Source organism: Primulina huaijiensis, chromosome 2 (genome assembly GCF_012295235.1).
Source record: "Primulina huaijiensis isolate GDHJ02 chromosome 2, ASM1229523v2, whole genome shotgun sequence".
In the NCBI taxonomy this organism is placed as follows: domain Eukaryota; kingdom Viridiplantae; phylum Streptophyta; class Magnoliopsida; order Lamiales; family Gesneriaceae; genus Primulina; species Primulina huaijiensis.
This window is the reverse complement of record NC_133307.1, coordinates 20198114-20210698: the sequence shown is the minus strand read 5'-3', so window position 1 is coordinate 20210698 and position 12585 is coordinate 20198114. Positions and strand designations below refer to the sequence as shown.

At 33.6% G+C, this 12585-nt stretch overlaps 1 protein-coding gene across 2 annotated transcripts; it reads right to left on the bottom strand.

Moving 5' to 3' along the window:
• Positions 1 to 686: 686 nt before the first annotated feature.
• Positions 687 to 3464, bottom strand: LOC140968430 (protein POLYCHOME-like). 2 transcript variants are annotated; one of them, XM_073429372.1, is made up of 3 exons: positions 3203 to 3464; positions 2615 to 3064; positions 687 to 1473 (listed from the first exon to the last, which is right to left on the bottom strand). In XM_073429372.1, the coding sequence occupies exons 2-3, from the start codon at positions 3035 to 3037 to the stop codon at positions 1087 to 1089; spliced, it is 810 nt and encodes a 269-aa protein (XP_073285473.1). In that variant the 5' UTR covers positions 3038 to 3064; positions 3203 to 3464; the 3' UTR covers positions 687 to 1086. The 2 variants fall into 2 exon arrangements, with proteins under 2 accessions (XP_073285473.1, XP_073285481.1); XM_073429380.1 differs by having other exon boundaries at positions 2615 to 3049.
• Between the last annotated feature and the right edge of the window lie 9121 nt (positions 3465 to 12585).

Below are 12585 nucleotides of genomic sequence, written 5' to 3'. Positions count from 1 at the left end.
TCTCTCTGTATTCTTGCTTGTAATTTTTTGAAAAAAACACACATTCATGTCGACAAATGTTTCAGTATCATCCTAATTTGCAGCCTATTGTCATTATTTATTAATGATTCAAGAGGGAAATGCCATTATTAGCATAATATTTGTCTTCTATATGTTTCCATGCAAAATAGCTTTATTTGAAATATTATGCCTTAAGCCTTTGTTCATGAATGATGACAATAAAATTTAGCAAGAAACTCAACCATATCATTGAAACTGAAAATGACAGATCTAATGAAATGGTCAGTTTGATCCTACCTTGTAGTGTTACCCAAAGGCTAGAGTCGAATAAATTCTATTTTCCAAAGATAGGGTCAAATAAGTCCCAATCAAATAGTTAATAAGCTTAGAATATGCATGAGTTTTCTTATCATATTGAGTATCGATGTGGTATACTATACCACAAATCAACACGCCCAAAAAAAATGGATAACAAATCAAAACATGAGCGTGCTGCAGAGAACACTTCACCTTTAATATCAACCTTTCAAGTTTCAGCATCTTTAAGTTTCCAGGTAGTACTTGAATTAGCTCATGTTGCCGTTCATTCGAACCTTAGCTATCGACCTCTACATATCTGCCAAATCCACAGGTTCGAGAAAAAACAGTAGAGAAATAGTCTTGCAGAAATATTCGATGTCAATCGATTACATGTTTACAAGCTATAGCAGAAGCAAATAACAGCACTAGTTATCCTAAAATAACACCGTCATAAATCGTCGTTGATTCCAAGTCTTGCTTATTTCACCAATACCATCACCTAGATGTCAGCATGAAAGCAGTTTGTATTACACTGGAAAGAATCTATGTTCAAATCAATACAGAGAGTTTGATCTTCGAGAAAAAAAGAAGGAATGAGTAACAGGAGTAAGAGTCTATCATCAAGTGATCATCAAGTGATGATCAATACAACAAAGAAGTGGATCATCAAGAGATGATCATCCATACCACGCGTGCCAGTAGTTCAGAGTCCTTTGACATCCCCAAAACACCGCCTTGTCTCAACCTTGATTGAGGTTACAAAGAATCATAAATGAACAGTTGAGATCATCGCATTGACATCAACGTCCGAACTCTTTTTTCCCTTTCAACTTTTTTGGCAGTAGGAGTCCTCTTCAGCTTACGAAACTCATCCATAACCACTTTTTCTACATTGTCGATGCTGTTTAGAAGCTTTCTCTGTGGGGTTAAGCAAGCTGTTTCTTCAACACTCTGTCTTGTGATATCAAGCAATATCTTTGGCACTTTACCAATAGTTGGTGGCCAGTGCTTATTTCCAATTGTTGTGTGTGGAGATGCCATAGAAATACCATGCTCGAGTTGAGCACCTGATGCAGACACAAAAGGATCGTGAACTGTCTGGTCCCGGAGTATAGGACTCTCAGTTAATAGGCCTTCACCTTCTCCCCAACACGCTCTTCTTCTCTCTATTGCCTAAGGAAAGAATCATCTTGATGTAAATATAAACACATTGAAAGAGAATAATATCTGATAATCGTTACCTGCTCAAGCTAACCTACTATGAAGTCAAAGACTCGATCCATCCAACCTCAATCCAGCCAACATGGATGTTAATTAAGGTAAAATTTAAAAGAATCTTGTAATTTTTCTTGATTGTATGCCTAATAATTTGAAAACAAATTATCCCTTCAAAATCCGCTTGTGGAAAGTAAAAATCAACCTTATATCTCAGGACTTACAATATATTAACACATGATTATCAAAGGATGAGCATTAACTCAGTGAAACATGGATTGTTAGGCTTTTTGAATAGTTTTAGTGGATGACACTACCGCAACTCAACAGTGAAAGTTTCAAAAGTTGGTATTATTTATTTCCAGAACTAAATAAGTTATAGAACAAATCAATAAATATGTAATTTTGGAATATGGAGAAAAACATTGACCTGCAAAATAACAAGTACAAAATAAGATTTAAGAATTCCAGCATAAATCAATATCAAGGAAGATGATACACTCTCACAGAACAAACTAAGAACAAAAATGACAACGTTATGCTACTTGCTGATAACATCACATGATTCAAAGTAAAGTGTAAATAAAAACTCACTTTCAAATTTATATTAAACTGATTTGACAGTAAAGATCTTAGGGACATAGCCCGACAGGGTTTAAGATCATTAGCTGAAAAAGAGAAGGCATAATATGCCAACAAACTGTACACAATAAACATTTCTTCCTATGATGAAACAGAATCAAGGTTATCATTCCAATCTTTGAGTAATTAATCATAAGTAGCCCCTGGCAAGAATTTGAGTAATGTCTGAAATACGTCAGCTTAAATCAATCCCATGAATGCATAAATGGAATAATTGGGCCGAGTTTGTGCACAAATACTTAAAAGAGTGTATTCAAGAATGTGCATCACTTACTCGCAAAACACAAGAGATGACGGCTAAAAGCTTGACTCAGAGATTAGATTTCAAGACTCAAAACACCAGATCACTGTTTCATCCAAAACCCCCAAAATCCAAATTAATTTACGCCATTTTTCAAAATACACAATCACAAGATAAACTCATTTCCTAATAAAAAAAAAGGGATTAGTTCGTTACCCTCGCTACAGCAGTGATGTCACGCAGAGGTTTTCTTGGATACCAAGCGGGCAAAACGCTGCGTCCACGGCCACGGTAACCGCCTCGACCACGGCTAATCATGGGAGACAAATTTTCACCCCCGAAGACTGATGCAGGTGACCGTGAAAAATAACCTTCTCGCCCGGTTCTTGGACTTCCAAAAATTCCCCTCCCAAGGACACCACCACCACCAGAAGCCTCTGCCATTGTCCCCATCATTGCTGTCCCTCGCCATCTGAACGGAGTTTCAGCGAGCTGCCTCTCGTCAGCATCAACTTGTAGAACAAATATCGGCGAGTCACCTCGCCCACTGCTTCGATTGCTAGTGTTCGAATTCCTTCTTCTGTTGTAAGTCGCCACTATATCGTCTTCCCTCGATAACCGATCTCTTGCCTCCGGCATTGCATCAACAACCTTCAAACACTTGAACTGAATCAACCATAAAAAAAACATGAATCCGCGCATGGAAATTCTTGAAGAAAACGAAAATGTGATCATGCTTGAAAGCCCACATCAATAATATGCGACAAAAGATCTGAACACTTAAAATTTGAAGTTTCTTGATACCTTAGACAATAATTCGGCGGGGCTTCTCTACGTACTTGGGTGGAATCGAAGGAATAACAATGGAGGTGGCTCTGGTCTGGTGTTCGTGTATTGGTAGGGCGATCAGTGAGGGAAAAAGGAGAAGAGAAACTGAAAACGAATGGAACGAGAATGGTGAAAATTGGCAAATTTTCAAAATGAAATTTAGGCGGTATATAATGCACTAGCTGAAATGTCAGCTGTAGGGTCTGTTTGGCAAAAGACCTTATTCTGTTTTACATCTTTGAATATAATTATTACTTTTAATTCAACATGAATTTGAATGTCTTTGCTTGGAAAATTAGAAGACTTGGAAAATATAATAAATATTTTTTAATATTTATTCAAATGTCAAAATCGCTTCTGATTTTTTTAATAAAAGCATTTTTAACATATTGACTTATTTAATTGTATTTTTAAGTTACTTATGTATCCAAACTTGCCTTTTATTTTTAATAAGATCATCTCCAACTCATTGCATTCTTTTAGTGCAGTTTTAACTTTTAAAAAAAATCAATTTATGAACTATTATTAGTTGTGGGCAAAGGTCGTATTTTTTCGTGTTCGGGTACTCGACATGTCAGGCAAGGAAAAAACATACATGATTGTGACCCGACAAAACCAGGTACCAAATTATGCGACCCAACATCGGATACCCAATAAACCTTGGCAAAAATTTTTGTGAGACAGTCTCACGGGTCGTATTTTATGATACGGATCTCTTATTTGGATCATCCATGAAAAAATATTACTTTTTATTGTGAATATTAGTTGGATTGACTCATCTCACAGATAAAGATTCGTGAAAAAAACTAGTTATATAACCCAAGTTAATGTTCTTTACTAGAGATTTCTTGATTGAATGAATAAAATGGGAAATACTTTGATATCAGAGAATATATTCGATGAAAAATTATCATATTATTTACGTGAAATATTGCAATATTAGTTTTCATGAAATGATATATATACTACTTCTCAGCCAAAAATAAAAGTAATATTTCAAAAAATAAAAAATGATCATCGGTCTTTTGTCTTAATTAAACATTGGGATTTAAAATAAAAATATTGGTATAATTTATCTATTTTGGTTATTTTAGTATAATATTAGTTTGATTATCTTTATATAAAATGTTGTGTATGAAATTTATATTTACTTAATCAATTTATTTATGTTTTTATATATTCAAAACTGTCAAAAAAATAAAATAAAAAATAATCTTAGTCAATACCTTTATTTAATCATGGAAAAAGTATCGACTCAAATCCTAAAACATCTTGTTTTATTCTTTATCGGCTAACATATGTAGTTAATATTACATATATTGATTTAAAAACAAATATATTTTTATTAACTTTCAAATATGCACTAATTTTATTCATACGAGAGATTGTTAGAAATTAAATGAAAAGAGATTAAGAGTTATCCAACGTTGAAAGCCAAGTCAAGTTAACTCTTCTTTATTAAGTCCAAATGTGGACTTTGGATATGAGTCCTTGGAGCACCAGAAGTTTTTGAAAGGTAAAAACGCTAGTAGACTAAGGTGGGTTCGGTGGGTTCGGTGCAAAAACACGTGACCGACCAACGGCACGGTGTGGTGAGGATTTATGATCTTATGATTCTTTCTGGATAAAAATTATTTGAAAATTATATTTATTATTTTGAAAATTAATTTCTGAATGAAATAAATCAAAATTTATACATGTGAGATCCATCATTTGGACCAAACATTGCACTGGAAAATTTCACCTTTAAGGTACATGTGTGTCTGGCCAGAACACTGGAGTCTTCCAGTACAGTCGTGTCCCTTGGCATCATTTGCGCATAAGATCGTGTACCTTCGTACCAGTGAATATAAGTTAAATGATATCCCTGTCTGCATTTATATTATTTTGCATTCAACATTAATGTTGAAAAATGTTTCTTTTCAACAATGAAAAATGTTTGTTTCTAATTTGAAAGTTCTTATCATATCGAGTTCGTTGATATCATGAGATTTGTTTCGCTACGTTCTCTTGATTAAAAGTCACTATTGTTATAGTAGGTGTCCAGCGAACCAACTTGTGGTTTGAGTTTTATTGATTATTATGCAAAACAATCTTTATTTTAATAATATTTTACAATTTTATCTAATTATGACATTTTTTATATATATACTCATGCAAGTTACACACAGATAAAGTCCTTAAATATACTATAAGTACATGAGGTCTATCTCTTAATATAAGATAATGAAACTCATTAGAAAGCGAATTGTATATTCCAAATTGGTTCTTAGTCGATTTAGCCACCTAAAATAGGGATAAATGTTGTTCGAGCTTGATACTAGCATTTGTAATGTAAACTACATGTTTCCTTGGTAAGAGCATGGATATATTCATTCATACAGATGAGTGATCATTTGATGATGCACTGACAACTCTCCCTTGGACTTTCCAATTGGGTATCACTTATTGAGTGGAAAAGTCTGCGGTTATGATTTTATAACTCGTTTACTGACTCTATTGAGTGTCATCAGGTGGCGAGATTGGGTGTAGTTTCGAAATACGTAGAAGCAAATGTATTGTAGTCGGGGATTAACCGTTTTTCTACAGGTAAGATATCATATGTGATCTGATGAGTTAATAGTGCAAAGAATATCTGACCAGAGTAAAATTTGTGATTTAGGGAAGGTGGTTCTCTAGTTACACATCCGATGTCACTATTATTACTCAAATATATATCACATCATTATCGAATTTATTTGTAACTCTCGATATACCATGGCTACAGATTCGATCGAGATATATGAGTTGAAGGGACCGTATTGTATGTTAATCATAACTTAAAGTTCTTGCAGGCACTATTAGTGATAACTACGGGATCATGGGGCGATACTAATAGATGCTTTTACCTTGATCTGATGGGTACAATCAAACTTGAGTTATCACATTCTTGATCAATGGGTTGATGAAAAGAATATGATTAATTAGGGTAAACTCGAATAGGAACAAATGTTATTTTGAATCATATGAATTTGTGAACACGTTGCTAGTTGAATCCCTAAACTATTGATGATCACGCAAGTATCGGATTATGTGTTCACGTTGAATTGCAGGCACTATTAGTGATAACTACGGGATAATGGGGCGATACTAATACATGCTTTTACCTTGATCTGATGGGTACAATCAAACTTGAGTTATCACATTCTTGATCAATGGGTTGATGAAAAGAATATGATTAATTAGGGTAAACTCGAATAGGAACAAATGTTATTTTGAATCATATGAATTTGTGAACACATTGCTAGTTGAATCCCTAAACTATTGATGATCACGCAAGTATCGGATTATGTGTTCACGTTGAATTTTGGCGACTGTAGTTTGATGGAGATCAAATAGATTTCTTATGAAAGATTTTATAAGATGATTCCATGTAATGAAAGTTACGAAAGTTAGCATAACTGGTAATTATGTGAGGATACTGGAATTGTCTGCTTTAGTGAATGAGTTCACAAAACTAGAAACTGTAAATAATGGATCAGTGAAAAGTTTTGTCCTCTGAAAATTTCAATTTTCATTAAATGAAGAAAAATTGTACCATCAGCACATCGGTGCTGTCTGATCATCGATCAGAGTTATAATGAGTTCACAATTATTTATTTAGTGATTTATAATATACTAATTAAATAAAATATTAGTAGTGGTGACTACAATATACAAGATCCTCATTAAATATTATAGAGGAGTCTAGAATTGATTAATTAATTAATAGTTAATTAAAAAAATCAAATAATGTTNATAAGTGGAGAAATTGACCATTCATTATCAAGAGTTGACTTTGCATTGTATTTTCAAGAAAGAAAATACAACATGATGTGATTAGAATTATATGAGGATTGTGATATTGCACTTTTTTAAATATCAAATGTTGATAACACAAGAAGAAAAACATAAAAATACACAATACATTTTTTACACCAAAAATTTTCCTCATGCTCTCCCCAAAATTTTCGGCCACCTCAACTTTCGATGCAAAATATTTCGGCCTCTTTTCCACCATGTCGTCGCCCCGATGCCGCCGCAACACCACTGGATTTCTGAAATTCCGGTGATCCAATCTCGACGCAAATTCTTTTATATCTCTAGGGCGATTTATACTAGGAATCCAGTCTTTTATTGTGGACCTGATTAGACGATCGAATAAAGGAGGAGATCTGTTCGTAGGTTTAATATTGGAGAGGCATGAATGTCGGAAAGCTGTGACTTTCGCTAACATATTTGATGTGAACAACGTTGAACTCTCATGGTTTTGGCTCATATTATTAGGGATCTCGTGGCGACTGTCCACCAAGAATCAACATTGATGGGTTGAGCTTGACTCGTGAAGAGAAATTTTATCATATTATTGGACCTTCATCAAACGTGACGCAAAATATGTGAAGGTCGCAAGGGGTTGTAATTGGACTCTACCTTTTAAAAATTATGATTGGCTGATATTATTTGAGATCATAATTTTGCGATTGGACCATGCGTACTCACTAAGGAAATTAGATTTCACATTTTCATCAAAGGGTGATGAAAAATGTCAAAATAGTGGGAAACAATTCATAAAAACAAATTTTCATATTTTACGCCATATAAAATATTTAAAATAGTCGGAAATGATTATCTGTTTCATATTCAGTATATTTACGATTTCTTCACGTGATTCATTTATGTTATTCTCAATTAAAACAAGCTAACCAAACTCGAATTTTCATGATTGATTAAGAAAATGTAAGATAAGTATAATATGTTCGCTTCTATGTCAAATGAACTGTAAAGACAGTTTGAGGAAACAATGAATGCTGCTGACATTCGAAAGTACATCCATGAGTTATACGGTGTTGAAACTCGTACAATGATGCACACTACTTTCAAGGAACTCATGACTACATACATGCAAGATAAGGCTTCAACACATGAACACGATTTCTGCGAGGCACAATTATTATAATTATATTAATTATCAAACAGTGTTGATTTAATTTAAATTTACAGCGGAAAATGATTTAAAATACTTAAAAATGGACCTCAGGGCCTGAAAAATTTCTGTATGATCTCCCCATAAATAGAACATACCAAAAATTTTAAAATACCTGTAAAAGAAAAATGACTCAAGGACAATGCTCAGAAATTCATAAACAATCACACACAAGTACCGATCAAGCTCAAATCAATAGTCCATAAGCAGCAGTACAAATATAACTGACAAGACTCACAACAAAAAATAAATCCAAATGCAACATAATAACTACAAATCATCTGTAAAACCCAAGATTTTGTAATCGTGATAAATTTTTTTTGTAATTTAAGTGTGCTAGAATTATTCAATCTTTGGGTATCTATCTCATTATTTTATTTAAGATGTAAGATTTGCAAGTTTATCTAAAGTTGGGTGGATAATTATATCGTGTACAATATTTTTGGAGCTCAAGATATAAGATAATATTGTGTATATATTTTGAACTTGAGATAAATAAATAGATCATAATCTAAGAAATTAAATAAGAAATTTTCGGATATAAGCAGGTAAATTTTGAGATATAAATTCAAAGTTGGAAAGATTATACCATATAGAGATATAAGATTTGAGATGATATAGATTATATCAGATAAATATATAAGATAAGAGATATAAATATTTGGATAAGGATAATGAGATAGATAAGAGATAATAATCTATCTTAGATTCAAGATTTACTTCAGAGTTTAAACGAGAAGATAATATGCGATCTCGATAGCAGTCACCCCCTATAAATAGGAGAAGCTTTCATTCAGAATTTACACCTCAATTTTCGAATTTTGCTCTCCAATTTTCGAAATGCCTCTCCAAAATTCTGCACGAGTCATCAAAATTCTGTCCAAGTTCAGAAATTTGTTTCTCTCGCTCGGGTACTTGGAATCCGATCTTCACCGTTCAGAATGTGATTTCATATGTTTTTAATAACATATCCAAATTTCAGTAAAATCCAACGGTTAATTGTTTTTGTATAGCCTTCGCAAGAAAACTGCTCAGATTATAGGCGGGAAACAGCATACATACGGTTTTTCGTACATAAGCAGATCAAAAAGACTTTCAAACCCGATCTCCACCGTTCATAATTTATTTGACAAATTTGTAAACGTACTGTAAAATTTTAAGCTCGATCTAACGGTTCATTGAGGCGCAAAGAATTTTACAAGGTGGCTGATTTTTCGATAGATGTGCTGCTGCGTTTTCGAAGTGTCGGTTGCATGATTCTTCTATGATTTTCGAATTCTTCGTGTTTTTCTACAAGGATTAAGGTAAGTGGGCTTGTTTTAAAGATTAAAATTCGTTATGCATGTTTCTTCGTTTTTATGAAAATACGGTCGAGTACACCTTCTTCTTCTACTCCATTCTTGTGTTAGTTGTCATGTGGTTTTGGACACTGTGAGGATTCAACTGTATATGGGAGGGAATCCCAACCATGATATGACCCTCATACGGTGGAGATATAACCGATTCGGTCTCACCCCCTTATAGGAGTAAAAATTAGGGACTGATATCAGTAAACCATAGAAAGTTGAGGAATCTCAGTGTCTGGTCAATGTTATGCATGTGCTATGAATGATGTTATGCAAGTCATGTGATTTTCGAAATTATGCATGTTGTTATATTGTGCTCGAACGACCCTCACTTGATGAGTGACGACTATATCACTCATCCCTTACTCTACCCTCCCAGATAAATCAGAAGAAGAAATAGAGAAAGAAGAATCAGACATCAGTTTTTGGGTTGATAGTGGACGCATGAAGAATTTTAATTTAGAATATGTTCTTGTGAGTTTTTAATTCTAGTTGTGAACGCTTTCGCAGATTTTTATCGTTTTCAGAGTTACTATTGTAAAGACGATTCCATTTTTATGGTATATTTATGATATAAACTTGTTTTGGTTTATACTGTACTACGAGGCTTGTTGTTTAGCAATTATGTGATTGTTGAATAACGCCGGTGTCAACTAACCCCGGTCTCGGGGTGTGACATCATCAGACAAACACACAGGAAATCTCCTCGATCAATGGACTCTGACATAAAATAGACCAGACTCCAAAATAATAAAAGTTGACTAACTGAGAGACTTCAAATCTGACCACCGAGAAATCCCATCTCGGTCACAAGCTTCATGGGCAGAACCTTCGTCTGGTTCTGCAAAACTATTAGGGTGATATCATGGTACCCATCAGCATTCACAATAGCCCGCAATATAAAATACTTAGATTAGGATTCTGGTATGAAACAGTTCAACAATAACAACAATAAACATAAATCATGCATAAACATATATAAAATGAATAATGAAATGCATGAAACATGGCTCAATAACAACAGAAGAACAGGAGCCAATAAACAGTGCGATAACAACATGAGTAATGCTCGAGCAACAACACACAGGGGAGCTACATTGTTATGTATCTAAACCGTCCTGCCAAGTATGCAAGGTATGCCATGTTGTGTCGAATAAACACTCACAACTTGGCCTCCATACAGCTGATAATCATACGACATAAAAGTACAATAACAGAAAACATATGATGTGAATATTTCAGGTGCATATCACACAGAAAATGCATCAAGAAATAAGTAATCATAATTTTGGTATCAAGGATTACTCGACTCGAAAGCCGTCACTTGATTCTGAAATAACCACGTGTGCCATGAATACAATATAACAAGATGAACGGGTCACAAGAATGACAAGACTCAACATGAACGTTATAATATTATGTCATATATTAAATGCCATAAAATATGTCAAATATTTGAACATAAAATCAACAAAATGTATTTAACAACTCATATAAATCCAGAGAATCACATTAACAACAAAAAACGACATATAAATATGTCTAGAACATAATTTATATGTTACTATTTTATGTTGCCGAACTGTAACATATTTAAACCAACTTTGAATCACAACAAGCTCAACTTTAATCTCCTCTGCCTAACAAATAAGATAATAAGTCGAATAATTTCAAAATTTGCCAACAAATCTAAAATTATCCAACTTATTTCCAAAAATTACTAAAAATAAATTTATTTACTAAATATCCAATTTATTGATTTATTTATCAAAACTTCGTCTCAATATTCTCAATATTTCTCCAAATTGCATATTATTCCCCATAATATTCAAAATCACTTATTGAATTCAATATTCGACTAAAATCACAATTAGTTCAATAATTCAATTATTTTTTCCAACTACTCAAACAAGGCGATTTTATTCACTAATTATTGCTCAAATCAATTTCAACAATTCTGAAATAAACTAAATAACCTTAATTTCCAATATAATCGCACAATTAATTCGATACTAATTTATAGGCTCGTCGAATTATACCTCGAACCTTTCCAACGATCAAACTTACAATATAAACCCGATATATACGTCAATATAATGCATTTCAATCGACGAAAACAAATTAAAGCAGAGCAAATAAATTCTCAATTCTCGGCAGCTTACAAAAATCGAACAATGGCTGGAGTTCGAACCCAGAAATCACAAGATCGGAACTTAAACTAGTCGTTAGCGTTCTTGAGATGAAGCTACTCGCCGGAGTTCACCGGAGCTCACCAGAAAGCTTCAAATCTCGTTCGGAGATGGATGAAAAATGAGCTGTAAATTAGAGGAAACCTAAAGGGCTAAAATACACAACAAAATCCTACCAAAAGCTCAAGAAATGAAGCCAATATCTCACCAAACTTTCGAACCCAAGCTCGCGCATGAACATAGCTCGTGACAGGCCTCGATTCAGCTTCTAGCTTCTTCGCTTCAGGTCACAAATGGAATCGTGAGGCCTCGACTACCTGCTGCAGTGGTCAGGGCTACATTTAGCCGGTCCAAAGGAAGATTATTTTCTGACCAGATTTTGTATACAATATATCTTATTCAAGTGTATTTATATTTATGCGAAAAATAGCCGGCCCAAATGAAGGCTATTTTTTTTGCCCATATTGCAGACTTAATAAGTGACCCAAAAAAGTGTTTATATCTATGCAGAAAATAATAGGCCCAAAGGAAAGTATTTTTTTTGCCAGATTATAAGCACATAATTCTGTGGTCTTAAAGCGTGCCAAAACTATGCAGAAATTAATCGACCCAAAGGAAGATTATTTTATTGCAAGATTGTAGACACATTATATGATTTAAATTGTGTTAAATTTATGCGGAAAATGATCGGCCCAAAGGAGTGTCATTTTCTAGCCAAATTTTAGCACAATATATGTTACTAAATATGTGATAATTTTGAAATTATCCATGCATGCAATTCGGTCCAAATAAAGATATATTGTAGGCCAAATTTATTATCAA

Bases quoted from the DNA above. Each gene is read 5' to 3' on its own strand.
- LOC140968430 (XM_073429372.1), bottom strand. From the start codon at position 3,037: ATGCCGGAGGCAAGAGATCGGTTATCGAGGGAAGACGATATAGTGGCG. The intron at 1,474-2,614 runs GTAACGAACTAA...TTCTTTCCTTAG, and splicing joins ACATCACTGCTGTAGCGAGG to GCAATAGAGAGAAGAAGAGC.